The following is a 16,073-nucleotide window of genomic DNA, read 5'->3' as shown; positions in this document are numbered from 1 at the left end:
CCCCGGGGTTTTTTTTTCGTTCGTTTAAAAGTATACCCATATTCTTTTTTTCTTTTTTTCTTTGGTTTACCGTGGCCCTGTCTTGGTATGCTTGTTGATTTTCAGTTTGAAAGTTCACCCTCCACAGCACATTTCTTTCACACCAGATTCAAAAGTCCACCTTTCAGATCCAGAAGCTGTGGGGTTTTGTGGTTTTTTGGTTTGTTACCATTGCTCTGTCGTTTTATTTATTTATTTTTTTTTTTTTTTTGTGGTGTTTGTTTCTAAAAGCTCGTCCAGCTTTGCACTCTTACCAACCCTGGTTCAAAAGTCCAGTCTTGTGGCAGTGCCAGAAGCTGTCAGTCAGTTGTCGGAGCCAGGCCTTTGCGAGGCCACCTTGCCGGAGCAGTCCCGGCACAATGCATAGTGTCACTCCCACCTTGCTTTGTAGAATCTGATTGAGATTACCTGTTGCACATAAGCTAAAGCCTTTGGCAATGATAAAAGGTCCTTTGGTTCTGAAGAAGTTAGGACAGAGAAGGACCTTTCGGTAACATTTCAAGGTCCTGTTTGAAATGAAAACGAAAAGCCAATAGCAAACTATCCTTTGGTAAGAATGAAACGTCTTTTTTTGCAATGGAAATATGAAAGTATGACTGAAGCACCCTTTGGTAATCAGGCAAGGTCCTTTTTTTTGTAATGAAACATAACATATGAATGAGAACCACCCTTTGGTTGTGATAAAAGTTGGGGGGTTTCGTCAAGAAAACGTGAAAATGGGACAAATAACAACCTTCTGGTTAATTGAGCGTCCGTTTTGTGATGAAATCATGAAAATAGGATTCTTGGGAGGGGGTCTTTGAAATGTCCTGTTTTGTTTGTTCGGTTTTCTGTTTCTTCGCTTCAGTTTCTTGTCACGCTTACAGCTCCTGTGTAGGGTATGATTTAACGTTCTCTTCAGTGCTGATAATTTACATTAAAAAGTGATAGAAGTAACGAGCAAGTGACACAAACACGCACACACACACACACACACACACACACACACACGCACACACACACACACACACACACACACACACACACACACACACACACACACACACACACACACATGACCTCTGATACGCCAGTGTGAGCCACCAAGGACGCACTTGTTTGTCAACTTGCTTACTACAGTGTGTGTGTGTGTGTGTGTGTGTGTCTGAGAGAAAGAGACAGAGAGTGACAGACGGACAAACAGACAGGACAAACAGACAGGGCAAGTAAGTTTTGAAAGTACAAGTAATGAAACGAGAAACAGAAGGGTTTTTTGTTTGTGGTTTTGTTGTTTTTTTTGATTGAATGAGCCCGCTGGTGCTGACAGACGGTGCGACCAAAGACTGTTATGACTCTACAGAGAATGCTGTTTTATTTTGTTTTGCTGCTGACTTGTTCTGTAGAATCATTCTGTGTATGTAGGAATGTATGTATGTCTTGTAGTGTCGTTCAGACACGCTCCTCCTCACGCACATACACAAATTCACTGTGACCCATCGCCCCATATATATATATATATATATATATATATATATATATATATATATATATATATATATATATATATATATATATATATATATATGTGTGTGTGTGTGTGTGTGTGTGTGTGTGTGTGTTCTGGGGGTACGGGGCGGTACACGTGGAGAGACACACACAAAAAGACAAACGGAGGGACAGAGAGCACACACACACACACACACACACACACACACACACACACACACACACACACACACACACACACACACAGATAGAGTGACTCATAACACCAAACACAAAAAAGCACCATAGCTACCACAGAGCCAACTCTAAGGACCCTTTTGATGTTACTGTGAACACCTGAAAAACACACACACTCTCTCACACACACAGACTCTCTCTCTCTTTCCTGCTTCTCCCTCTTACTCTCTCAATCACGCATACTACACTGGATAGAAAAAGAGCGAGGCAACACACGTCGAAAGAGACACAAACGCAAGAGAGAGAGAGATAGAGAGAATATGGCGCACAACACCAAACCAACAAAAATTCATGGGTACCAATGAGGCAACTCGTAGGCAACCCTTTTGATGCCATTGTGAACACCTGAAAAGCACGCACGTGACTTGACTCGCACCCAAGCCTGATGTTGTTAGCCCCCCACCCCCACCCCTTCCCCTCACACCTTCCCCCCAGTTCCCCCCACCTTCGGCCAGCCCCCACCCCGTTACCTCTGTTATACCTAGATACTCCTTTTGCCTATACCCCGTCCTCCTCTCCCTCCCCCTCTCTCTCTCTCTCAGCCTTTATCTATTTATGTCTCTCTCTGCTCTCCTCTCTCTCCCTCTCATTCTTTCTCTCTCTACCTTCTCTCCACCTCCTCTCTCTCTCTCACTCTCTCTCAGCCTTTATCTATTTATGTCTCTCTCTGCTCTCCTCTCTCTCCCTCTTATTCTCTCTCTCTGTCTACCTTCTCTCCACCTCCTCTCTCTCCCTATTATTCTCTCTCTCTCTGTCTGCCTTCTCTCCACCTCCTCTCTCTCCCTCTTATTCTCTCTCTCTCTGCCTTCTCTCCACCTCCTCTCTCTCCCTATTATTCTCTCTCTCTCTGTCTACCTTCTCTCCACCTCCTCTCTCTCCCTCTTATTCTCTCTCTGTCTGCCTTCTCTCCACCTCCTCTCTCTCCCTATTATTCTCTCTCTCTCTGTCTGCCTTCTCTCCACCTCCTCTCTCTCCCTCTTATTCTCTCTCTGTCTACCTTCTCTCCACCTCCTCTCTCTCCCTATTATTCTCTCTCTCTCTGTCTACCTTCTCTCCACCTCCTCTCTCTCCCTCTTATTCTCTCTCTGTCTACCTTCTCTCCACCTCCTCTCTCTCCCTATTATTCTCTCTCTCTCTGTCTACCTTCTCTCCACCTCCTCTCTCTCCCTCTTATTCTCTCTCTCTCTGTCTACCTTCTCTCCACCTCCTCTCTCTCCCTCTCATTCTCTCTCTCTCTCACCCTTTATCTATTTCTGTCTCTCTCCCCTATCCTCTCCTCCCTCTCTCCTCTCTCTCCCTCTCATTCTCTCCCCTATCCTCTCCTCCCTCTCTCCTCTCTCTCCCTCTCATTCTCTCCCCTATCCTCTCCTCCCTCTCTCCTCTCTCTCCCTCTCATTCTCTCCCCTATCCTCTCCTCCCTCTCTCCTCTCTCTCCCTCTCATTCTCTCCCCTATCCTCTCCTCCCTCTCTCCTCTCTCTCCCTCTCATTCTCTCCCCTATCCTCTCCTCCCTCTCTCCTCTCTCTCCCTCTCATTCTCTCCCCCACTCCTCCCTCCCTCTCTCCCTCCCCCTCCCTCCCCCACTTTCTCTCCCTCTCTCCTCCCTCTCTCCTCTCTCTCCCCTATCCTCTCCTCCCTCTCTCCTCTCTCTCCCTCTCATTCTCTCCCCCACTCCTCCCTCCCTCTCTCCCTCCCCCTCCCTTCCCCACTTTCTCTCCCTCTCTCTCCCTCTCCCCCCTCTCTCTTTCTCCCTGTCAGTATGACTATTCTCTGTCCCTCCTGTCTCTCTCCCAGCCTCTCTCTCTCCCTCCCTCCCACTCTCTCTCTCCCACCCCCTGTCTCACTGACTCTCCACACACAATTACCCCATGAGGGCACGGGTCACAGAGCGTTCTGCTGGTGCGTGGATCCCCCCCCCGCCCCTCCCCCCCCCCCCCCCCATCCTTCACCGTTGGCTGGTTACCAGCACTTACAACAGGCGTGTGTCATGGCGGATTCTGCCACTGAGTGCTAATTTGTGCCAACACACCCTCCTCTCTCTCTAGACTGGAACGGAAAGTCGGAAAATAGTGATCGTTTTAAGGAATACCGCAAATTCAAATCTTTATTACAGTCAGAAAAATACCTGCGAGATATTACGTACGCGCGCGCACACACACACACTCTCTCTCTCTCTCTCACCTCTACGTACACATGCACGCGCAATCACACACACAGACACAGACACACACACACACCTCCACACACACAAATACACAAATACACACACACGCGCGCGCGCATTCTATCCACCCCTCCCCCCACCCAAATACACAGACACGTGCGCGCGCTCTCACATACACACCCATCCCCCATCCCGCCCCCCAAACACACACACACACACACTCACACACGCACACACACGCAGACACAGACCCACACTGTATACACGAGTACGTGACAGGCAGATCAAGATTAAACATATATGCCTGACCGATAGACAAGACAAAGAAAGTGTGTGTATGGATGTGTACATTGTGTGTGTGTCTGTGTGCGTGCGTGCGTGCACGCGCAAGTGAAACAGAGCAGTAGTAGCAGAAGAAGAAGAACAGATTTTTTTTTATGTACAGGAGTGTGTTTTCTTACACAGTTTTGTGAAGGTTTGACGACGCCGACATAATGCCATAATGACAGAGACGAGGACTTGGCGATGGTGACTTTGATGAAGATATAGGATTTTTTTGTTTTGGTTTTTTGTTGTTTTTTTGTCTGTAATTTGTCTTTTCCTTCTTTTGTTTTTAGCCTTGTTCCTAATGTTCACGGACACACACGCACACACACCACAAACACACACACCACACACACACACACACACACACACACACACACACACACACACACACACTCTTAAACATGTTTGCTTCTGAGTTGCTAATCACCCAGAAATGACTTATTTTGTCGTGAATTTCTGACCAGCTTTATTACCATTATCATTGTTATCCTGTATTAAGAACTTTTATGTGCTCGTTCGAAATATATTCAGTATTATTCACTAAAGGCATTTACGCTATATTACAGACAACATTACTATGATTACCATCATCAGCAGCAGCATGATCGATCTATTGATTGGGTAACTGACCATTTGCTTAAATTAACCTTTCCTTAATTGCAAAAGAAGAGTTGCAGTTTATCTCCCTGTCTTTCTTTGTCTTGTATAATTTTGACATCACCATCGTCATCGTCGTCATCGTTATCATCATCATGACTTTGAAATAATGTTTTGCTTACGTGCTTATGGAGTGTGTGTGTGTGTGTGTGCGTGTGCGTGCGTGCGTGCGTGTGTGGGTACATGTGTCTGTCTGCGCTCGCGTGCAGCTCTAGAGAGAAATGTGTAACGCTTTATTTACACTTACTGAAGTAAAAGGACATTAATTTATGTGAGTTGTAGGTTTGGGTTATTTTATTCCCTTTGTTGTTGTTCATTATCTTCTGCTGACTTCCCCCGGTCACCCCTTCCTTTTTATCCTGTTTGTTCCTTCTCCTTGAAGCCTCAAGTTGGGCTAACATCAAAATGAGATCAGTGATTTCTCCACTGCAGGGCTAGTTATTTACAGCTCAGCTTTTGAGGAATGACTATGACTCTCCAACTTGAAAGCGAGATTGCACTGGCTCTTAGTATTGCAGCCTTGGGGGCTAGTTGGCCTTTGGGGGGACCGTCCCAACTCCGACTGTGCTGAATCCCTTTTCGCCGAGAGAGTGGGGATGTAACTTCGGCAAGACACACCCCACTGTAAAATCAAATTCCAGCCCAGATAGTCAGAACAGCAGTTGCCTCCTCTGCTGTCCAGGTGGTCAGAGTCGGACACAGCTGTCATAACATCTCCATGTTGTCACCATTCACATTACAGATCCATGGGCTTTGGGTAAGGCACCTGGGGAAGGAAGGAAGGAAGGAGGGGTGAGGCACCTGGGGAAGGAAGGAAGGAAGGAGGTGTGAGATACCTGGGGAAGGAAGGAGGGAGGGAGGAGGGGTGACGGGGAGAAAAGCAGTGTAGATGGGCGGGCATGAAAAGTGAAGAGCCAGTGAGTGAGAGGTGAGGGGGGTGGGGAGGAAACCCACACCCCCAATGGAAAAAGAAATCCATGCTGTAAGGAGTATTAGAGAGGGAGAAAATGTCGAGACCAAGGGAGGAACTCAATGGGTATCACTCGTCCCCCCCCCCCTCCCTCCCCCCTGAACGTAATGAAGCAGACTGGTAAACGTACCGTTTCCAGATGAGAGTTAACTCTCTCCGTACAAACGACAAAACAGGCGACGTTCACAGCATTTCACTCGCTGCTGACATTTATGATAAAAAGTTATTTAAAAAAAAAAAAAAAGTTACAAACGGAATGTTCTCACATGATTTTTTCGATGTACAACCGTTTGCTTGACGAAGGATTATGCCGTTTGATTCAGGAGTGTATAGCAGGCTTTACCTCCCCACCCCCTTTCCCTCACACCTCAGCCCATCTCCTCGCCCCTACTCCACTCCCTTAAAACGACATCCGGTTGCTTGAATAGAGAGTTGAAAAGAGATACCACACTCACGTATTTGCTTTTGCACAAAGTTCGTAACTTTTCTTTACTCTTTCTTTATTGTGATTACCAACATGTAAACACAAAAATCATCAAGGATGACACACTCTCTATGTTTTCAAACAGATTTGAAGGTTGGAGAGAGAAAGAGATGAGAAGAGAGAAAAAAAAGATGAGAGAGAAAAAAAAGAGATAAGGAGAGAGAGAGAGAGAGAGAGAGAAGGGATGGGGGTTTCGGAGGGGGGCGGGGGGGGGGGGGGGGGGTAGAGAGTGGGTGCGGAGGCGAGGGGTGTTGGGGGTTACTTGTTGAGATTAAGATGGAAGAAATCATCCACTTACAATTTGTCAAACATGACATCACTGTTTTGCTTTAAAAGTTTATTTTCCAGGCATTTAAATGATGGGTTCACAGTCCCTGTTCTCTCTCTCTCTCTCTCTCTCTCTCTCTCTCTCTCTCTCTCTCTCTCTTTCCCGCTGTTCCCTGACTACAAATCCCCCCCCCACCCCACCCTCACTCGCTATCTCACCCCTCCTGCTTGGAATGAGACACTGGAAGTTGTTTAATTTATAGATTTCTTTCCTTGCCCTATTTCACACTGGTTTGGTGGCCATCTGCTTCAGGGAATAAAGTTCAGATCACCTTGATTTTCCTAGTTCTCTAACGACAAGAAACCTTGCTTTGACGTTCGGATATAACTCAAAACAAGAAAATCTGAACACAAGTGATTATACATTTGCCAGTCTTCAGTGGCCAAAACAGTGGAGTAAGCTCGAGCATTGGCACAACATTCGTGAAACTTGTGCTATATTGGCACATTATGTATGATGTGTACCATCATCTCTTGTTTCGACAACAAGATCATCTTTACGGCTTTTGTAAGGGATACAGTCACTGTGTGCAAAAAAAGACCTGTGGACATTTTAACTAATAAAGTTCGTTTCTGTCTTCTCCAGACACAACGTTCTGCAAGTGTCGGGTGGATTTAATGAGCCTGGTCACGTGGTGTGGTACCTGGCGGTGGCACAGTGCGTGGTGGTCCTGTTCATCTTTCTGGCCCTGCTGAAAGGAGTCAAGTCTTCTGGGAAGGTGGGATCCCGTCGTTGTTTTACGCTGATTATGAGTCTTGCTTTAAACCGATCAGGTTCTTGTGATCCAACGCGCTAAGCTTAGTCAGGCCTTGGGTGCATGCCATATATATTTGCGTTCCTATCAGAGTGGATTTCTTCAACAGAATTAAATTCGCCAGAGGACAGCACTTTCGTTGCCATGGGCTCTTTTTCAGTGCGCCAAGTGTGTGCTGCACAGGAGACCTCGGTTAATCGTCTCAGCCGAAGGACTAGAGGCTCAGTTTGATTCTTCAGTCCAGCTTGGGAGAAAGGGCGAGAGCGGGATCCGAACTCAGCCATTCACGTGCACAGCATTGGCAGATAAGTTCTTAACAATTCTTGGGCAGTCAACATTAACATAGTGACCACAGTAATAACGCTAAAATAACAATAATAAAAAGTGATGTTAAGCTGGACGTTTATCATTCGGACGAGGTGGACACTGTATTGGTAGATGAACATCTTAGCCATTCTGCCCCCATCCTAATGACTAGTGTGCAGACCCAAATGAACATCTTAGCCATTCTGCCCCCATCCTAATGACTAGTGTGCAGACCCAAATGAACATCTTAGCCATTCTGCCCCCATCCTAATGACTAGTGTGCAGACCCAAATGAACATCTTAGCCAGTCTGCCCCATCCTAATGACTAGTGTGCAGACCCAAATGAACATCTTAGCCAGTCTGCCCCATCCTAATGACTAGTGTGCAGACCCAAATGAACATCTTAGCCAGTCTGCCCCATCCTAATGACTAGTGTCCAGACCCAAGTGAACATCTTAGCCAAATGGCCCCCATCCTAATGACTAGCGTCCAGACCCAAGTGAACATCTTAGCCAATCGGCCCCCATCCTAATGACTAGCGTCCAGACCCAAATGAGCGTCTTCGCCAATCGGTCCCCAATTCAATGACTAGCATTCAGACCACTGTGATGACTGTGATTTTTCCTGGTGCATGTTTTGACAGTGATCTCCCTTTCTGCAGGGAGAGATGCCAGCAGTTACGATTTCGCCCGTATTTGTTTCACTCGGTCGCAGTTTGTTCCGACGTTACGCCAACGTCAAAATTGTTCCCACGAGTTCATTTCGACTATTTAGCGTGGTCACATGTTTTCCTGTCTTTACATTACCCAGACGATCTAGACCTATCGATCACGAGGCCAGGTTAGTCACAACTACTAATATTGGTCTCACGTGATGATGCTCATTTGATCGTTTGCGTGTTTACATTGAAACAGCGTTGAGTGGACCAATCAGCTTAATCGTTTGCCCGAACAAGAGAGAACGTGGCTAAATCAAGTTGCGTCTCTGTCAAACATCGTCTTTGCCCGGTGGATTAAGCTATGAAGTGTTTGTATACCTTGTAGATAAAATGTACGTAAAATGTACGTTTGCTGTTGCGGCTCGGAGTCGGAGTGTTCCCAACAAATTGAAAATGTTGGTACCAAATTTCCGGATTGTTGCCTACAAACACTTGACAGTGGTTGACATGTGTGTGACAGGTGGTGTACGTGACGGCCAGTGGTTGACATGTGTGTGACAGGTGGTGTACGTGACGGCCAGTGGTTGACATGTGTGTGACAGGTGGTGTACGTGACGGCCAGTGGTTGACATGTGTGTGACAGGTGGTGTACGTGACGGCCAGTGGTTGACATGTGTGTGACAGGTGGTGTACGTGACGGCCAGTGGTTGACATGTGTGTGACAGGTGGTGTACGTGACGGCCAGTGGTTGACATCTGTGTGACAGGTGGTGTACGTGACGGGCAGTGGTTGACATGTGTGTGACAGGTGGTGTACGTGACGGCCACAGCGCCCTACGTGGTGCTCATCGTGCTGCTGGTAAGGGGCGTCACTCTGCCCGGGGCGGTGGACGGCATCATGTTCTACATCACCCCGGACTTCGAGCGTCTGCTGGACCCGGTGGTGAGTGCAGCACAAGAGTTAGGTCCCTTTTACCATGGTTGAAATGATAATAAAAGATGTTTAAAACCAAAGGTACTTTAAGATAAGATAAAAGCGACGTTTCAAGTCATAGACTGTCTGTCGTTTTTAACTTCGTTTCAAAAGGTCCAGCATCCAGCAGTCACCATTTTTTCGTCTGGATCCGTTTTACCATAGTTTCAGTTTCGCTTTCAGTTTCTCAAGGAGGTGTCACTGCGTTCCGACAGTTTTATATACTCTACACCATTTGTACGAGGCAGATGCTTGACCAGCAGCATAACCCAACGCGCTTAGACAGGCCTTGAGTGCATGCTTATAATTATCTTTGTGTACGTATCAGAGTGGGTTTCTTCTACAGAGTTTGGCCAGAGGACAACGCTGTCGTTGCCATGGGTTCTTTTTCAGTGCGCCAAGTGCGTGCTGCACACGGGAACTCGGTTTATCGTCTCCTGTGGGTAACTAGACGCTCAGTTTGAGTTTCCAGTCCACATTGGGAGAAGGGGCAAGAGGGGGATTTGATCCTACATCCTCACCAACTCCCTCTATTGGCAGCTGAGCATCTTAACCAGTCTGCCACCCTGCCATAATGAATGAATGAATAATATGGATTCTTATATAGCGCATGTCCTCGGTCGGAGACCAAGCTCTTTTTTTTTAACAAAACTTAAATCAATCATTTTCTGTATCACACACACACACACACACACACACACACACACACACACACACACACACACACACACACACACACACACACACACACTCTTTCGTACACAGTAATTTCCCCGCCCCCTCCACCCACTCGATTTTTTTCCTACCCTCGTCTAATATCACTTACAGTGAAAAGACGTTAAACTAGAGAACGAACGAGACCAAGCTGTAAGCGCTTTACAAACACGGTGTCACTGCACAACAGGCTGCCTGTCTTGGTAGAGCCGATCATTATCGTTTATTTCATTACAGACTATAATTAAATTACAGACTATAATTAAACTATCAACGGTGACGGTCGGCTCTGCCCAGGTGGGCAGCCTGTTGTGCAGTGACACCGTGTTTGTAAAGCGCTTACAGCTTGGTCTCCCATCGTGGATAGGTGCTATGTAAGAATCCACATTATTCATTCATTCATTATGGTAGGGTGGCAGGCTAGGTAGAGGTGACTGACTGCTGCCATAGTTGGTTTCCTGTGTGTCATTCGATCAGATTTCAGTCAAGCATATTATACACACTCAGACAGACATCAAACACTTTACCTGTATGATGGGTTTGCTTATTTACCCCCACCTTGTAGGCAGCCATGCTCCGTTTTGGGGGATGTATGCTGGGTATGTTTTTGTTTCCATAACCCACCGAACGCTGAGCACAGGATTTTTAACATCCATTTCTGATCTGCGTGCGTATACACGCGATGGGGGCTCGGGCACTAGCAGGCATGAGATCCAAGGAAAGCCAGACCACATTCAGAGGAGGGTCACTCTGATGCTGCTCATTATCAAGTTTGCCCTGCTGAACACAAGGCAGTCTTAACTGCTGGCGACTGAACCCCCCTCGTGTGTGTGTGTGTGAGAGAGAGAGAGAGAGAGAGAGAGAGAGAGAGACACCCAGTGAGGAGGCATCACTGTAGTATCATTTTCATATGATATTGATGTTGTGAGTTTGCCAGGACATCCAACGTGTACCAGAAAATGTTGCTGAGTTTCCTTGTTCTTTTACTGCAATTAAATAGGCTGCGGAATCTGGATTTCAGCTGCAATATTTGTAAAGAAAGTGACATATCTGTATGACTATAGACTAAACTTGCATGAAGGACAGGTGTATATAGTGCATACATGTGCATGCATATTTGAAGTTGAAGTTGAAGAGTACATGGATGTATGCATTGTCACTTTAAGACCATGGCAGCCCTTTATGATCCACATAGCAAATGTGTGGTTTATGTTCCCTAATCCATCAGACATTATGTTGTGTGCTATATGTTCCCTACACCATCAGACATTATGTTGTGTGCTATATGTTCCCTACACCATCAGACATTATGTTGTGTGCTATATGTTCCCTACACCATCAGACATTATGTTGTGTGCTATATGTTCCCTACACCATCAGACATTATGTTGTGTGCTATATGTTCCCTACTCCATCAGACATTATGTTGTGTGCTATATGTTCCCTAAACCATCAGACATTATGTTGTGTGCTATATGTTCCCTACACCATCAGACATTATGTATGTTTCTTTTAAAAACAGAGATGGCATGGCCATGGATAATTAAAAGGTTATGATACACAGATATAAAATATTTTTATGCACAAGCTGTTTCCAGCGCGCGCACACACACACACACACGCGCGCGCGCGCGCACACACACACACACATACACACACGCGCACATACACACACACACACACACACACACACACACACACACACACACACACACACACACACACACACACACACACACACACACACAGAAATATACACAAGCAGGTCTACACAGACATTCAGAGACAGACAAACAGACAGACAGAGAGAATAATATGTCATATCTGTGTGTGTGTGTGTGTGTGTGTGTGTGTGTGTGTGTGTTAAAAGATCGTGTGATCCATTTCAACGTTCGGTAAGTTATGGATACAAGAATTTACCTAACCACAAAAAACTGAGTAAGGCTACCTACATGGGGTAAAAAACAAAACAAAACAAAAAAAATCCCCAAAACAGTCATACACGTGACAAATTAAATGCCTGTGTGTGTGTGTGTGCGTGTGTGTGTGTGCAGGTGTGGGTGGAGGCGGCACTACAGGTGTTCTACTCTCTGGGTCCAGCCTGGGGAGGGCTGATCGCCATGGCGTCCTACAACAAGTTTGAGAACAACTGTCTGAGGTAGGCATATGACAGTGACAACATCAACTACAACAACACTGACAGCAACGGCAACAAGAGTGACAGCAACGGCAACAACACTGACAGCAACGGCAACAACACTGACAGCAACGGCAACAAGAGTGAGAAGAGTAGTCTTTGCAGCAGCAGTTGAGACTCGTCGTGTCATCAGCTGGGGTAGACTTGATGACAACAACATCAACAATGAGAAGAAAGTTGTCTTTACGGCACTACGGTACTTGTTGTTGTGTCATCAGCTGGGGTAGACTTGATGACAACAACATCAACAACAATGAGAAGAAAGTTGTCTTTACGGCACTACGGTACTTGTTGTTGTGTCATCAGCTGGGGTAGACTTGATGACAACATCAACAATGAGAAGAAAGTTGTCTTTACGGCACTACGGTACTTGTTGTTGTGTCATCAGCTGGGGTAGACTTGATGACAACAACATCAACAACAATGAGAAGAAAGTTGTCTTTACGGCACTACGGTACTTGTTGTTGTGTCATCAGCTGGGGTAGACTTGATGACAACAACATCAACAATGAGAAGAAAGTTGTCTTTACGGCACAAACTTCGGTACTTGTTGTGTCATCAGCTGGGGTAGACTTGATGACAACAACATCAACAACAATGAGAAGAAAGTTGTCTTTACGGCACTACGGTACTTGTTGTTGTGTCATCAGCTGGGGTAGACTTGATGACAACAACTTCAACAACAATGAGAAGAAAGTTGTCTTTACGGCACTAACTTCGGTACTTGTGTCATCAGCTGGGGTAGACTTGATGACAACAACATCAACAATGAGAGCAAAGTTGTCTTTACGGCACTACGGTACTTGTTGTTGTGTCATCAGCTGGGGTAGACTTGATGACACCAACAGTGAATAGAAAGATGTCTTTGCGGCACTAACTACGGTACTTGTCGTAGCATCAGCTGGGGTAGACTTGATGACAGCAACATCAGTAACAACAACGCCAACAACAGTGATAAAATAAGAAGTCTTTATTGCAGTAGCTACGGTAGTCAGTGTTGTCGTGCACATCTGTTGACCTGATAGATCGGAAAACAATGACAACCCTTTACCAGCCACGCGCCGTGACCGGGAATGGAACTCTGAACCCTCATATCCAAAGTCCAACGCTTTAACCACTCGGCTGTTGCGTCTGTCAAGCATATATGAAACAGCCGCCTAAAATGGAAGAAAAATGAAATAAGGTCAATAAAGAGATACGTTAATACAATGAACTATATTTTGTATAATGGAAAATATGTAAAAGGCAAACTATTGTAGTAAAGTAAGAACTTAAAGATTGCCTATGACTGAAAGAGCAATGTTTTAACACGTACAAGGAAAACATTTTCAGAGAATGGGTTCTGAAGAAATCTCCAAATTTCAACAAATGACAGACCTTTTTAATAACCATTTTATACGAACATGCTCAGTCCCAGTCAAACCCCCAAAGAAACGATTCCGGTAAAACAGTATTCTTATTTATGCTCCAAAACTTTGACTCGATGTCCATAGAAAAATTTCGTCCTAATTTTGTTCACTAATGGTGAAGACAGAAAAATCCATCCCTGTTTGGTTTGTCACCAGGGACGCCTTGCTTCTGTCCTTTCTGGGCGAGGGCACCAGTGTGTTCGGGGGGTTCGCCATTTTCTCCGTGCTGGGCTACATGGCGCAACAGACCGGGGTGCCTATCAACGAGGTGGTGTCGGCAGGTGCGTGCATGTGTGTGTGTGTGTGTGTGTGTGTGTGTGTGTGTGTGTGTGTGTCTTTGATCGTTTACCTGTACACTCTTAAAGCGACCTCCCTGAGAGCTGGACCCTTTTGTCCAGTTTAGTCTACTGCCCCCCCACGTCTGTGTGTGTGTGTGTGTGTGCGAGAGAGAGAGAGTGTGTGTGTGCGAGAGAGAGTGTGTGTGTGTGTGTGTGTGTGCGAGAGAGAGAGAGAAAGAGTGTGTGTGTGCGAGAGAGAGAGAAAGAGTGTGTGTGCGAGAGAGAGAGAGTGTGTGTGTGTGTATGCGAGAGAGAGAGAGAGACAGAGAGAGTGTGTGTGTGTGTGTGCGCGCGAGAGAGAGAGAGAGAGAGAGAGTGTGTGTGTGCGAGAGAGAGAGAGAGAGAGTGTGTGTGTGTGACTGAAACCTGATTTAGTGACACAGGAAATGAATAATGAGCAGCTGTCTGTCGACTCTGCTCAGGAAAGTAAGGCAGCCTGTTGTACCAAAAATACTCAGTGCTTTGTCAAGCGCTTAGAGCTTGGTCCGAGAAGAGGCGCTGTATAAGTAATAATAAGATGAATAAAATGCATGCTTATATATCGCAGTACCCCCATCTCACCGCGTTTTACAATGAAATGACAGATTTTAGACTAAGTGACGTCAAATGTGTATAAAGTCAGCACACAATGATAACTTGACTTGTCATCAGCCGAAACGAAACGAAACAAAAAGAAATTTTATTTCACCAGGGTAATGAGATAAGCAAGTACACATGCTTTTTTTCCACTCAGCCTTTAAGTAATTTCCTGTAACTGTATTTAGAGTTGTTTTGTTGGTGGTTTTTTTTGTTTGTTTTTTTTTCTTCCAAATTTCACCCACATTTTTACCCTCATTTGCCCAGTTTCTCCCAACCCTCCATTCATCCATATCTCCCACCCCTTCTAACCGATAATACTCAGATGTATTCATAAATACTTTAACAAAATGTCTTCAATCACCGATATGTGTGACGGGACATTAAACAAAATTCCTCCTCTTCCTCCTTCCACTCAGCCCTAGACAAAGAGAGAAAAAAGAAGAAACACACACACACACACACACACACACACACACACACACACACACACACACACACACACACACACACACACACACCAAAAAAAAACCCCAAACAAACCGAGCGTTGACGAGGGGCGTACAGTGCACTGCATGGTGTGTGTGTATGACAGGTCCGGGGTTGGCGTTCATCGTGTACCCTGAGGCCATCGCCATGCTGCCCCTGCCCCAGCTGTGGGCCATCCTCTTCTTCTTCATGATCATCACGCTCGTCGTTGACACCCAGGTACACGCGGAGAGTTACTGCTGATGATGATGATGATGATGATGATAAAGTGAAAACTGAAACGAAACTGATAGCATGTATGCTAGTTGTCGCTGGGAGTGACAACAATAGTTCAGCGCTTTCTGTCGATTTGCACACGCCATGATGATGATGATGATGGTGATTATAATGATGCTGATACTACTTACACTGCTTCTGCAACAACTGCTACTTCTAAGAACAGTAATGATAATATTAAACTTCATATTTACTTGTCCTGTGAGTGATAGCAATAGTTCCACGCTTTCTATAGAGTTGAACACACGTCCAAGAGTCATGACCTGGTGCGGCCCGGGAGGGGGCCGGGGGTGGTGGGGGGGGGGGGGGGGGCTTCTTCTCTGAAGACCTTGTATTGTCCAGCTCACCCTAGAGTTTCTTATCACGCTTTCTATCGACTTGTACAGTAGATCTACTGACATAGGCCGAAATTTTCTTCAGCAGTGGAGAGCAAGAAGAGTTTGTAGGAATTTTGTATTTGTATTTCTTTTTTCTAAATAGGTACCTGCCCATACTATTGAAACTGCCATCCCCCCTTCCCCCGGTGCCCTATGCAGTTATGGAGTTTGATTTTTTTTTTTTTTTTTTTTTTTTTTTTTTTTTAGGTGAATGGATTTGATACAGACATTCTTTTCTAAATAGCCACACCTACCCCAGCCCTACCCACTGTTCTTGTCTAAATAGCCACGCCTACCCCAACCCTACCCACTGTCC

The 16,073-nt window shown here is 45.7% G+C and overlaps 1 protein-coding gene across 5 annotated transcripts in view; it reads left to right on the top strand.

Annotated features, from left to right (window-relative positions):
* The window catches only part of LOC143300858 (sodium-dependent proline transporter-like), a 52,608-nt gene that overhangs the window by 18,213 nt on the left and 18,322 nt on the right, over positions 1-16,073 (top strand). For all 5 annotated transcript variants that reach the window (XR_013057698.1, XR_013057699.1, XM_076614821.1 and 2 more), the window contains exons 5-9: positions 7,276-7,408; positions 9,217-9,351; positions 12,150-12,253; positions 13,858-13,982; positions 15,211-15,323. Coding sequence is in view for 3 of the 5 variants with exons in the window: in XM_076614821.1 (XP_076470936.1) it covers positions 7,276-7,408; positions 9,217-9,351; positions 12,150-12,253; positions 13,858-13,982; positions 15,211-15,323 (610 nt within the window). In the remaining 2 variants the exon portion in view is untranslated. The remainder of the gene's footprint in view (positions 1-7,275; positions 7,409-9,216; positions 9,352-12,149; positions 12,254-13,857; positions 13,983-15,210; positions 15,324-16,073) is intronic.

Source organism: Babylonia areolata, chromosome 26 (genome assembly GCF_041734735.1).
Source record: "Babylonia areolata isolate BAREFJ2019XMU chromosome 26, ASM4173473v1, whole genome shotgun sequence".
Taxonomy (NCBI): domain Eukaryota; kingdom Metazoa; phylum Mollusca; class Gastropoda; order Neogastropoda; family Buccinidae; genus Babylonia; species Babylonia areolata.
Note: the sequence above shows the minus strand (reverse complement) of the source record. Positions and strands in the feature narration are given on the sequence as shown.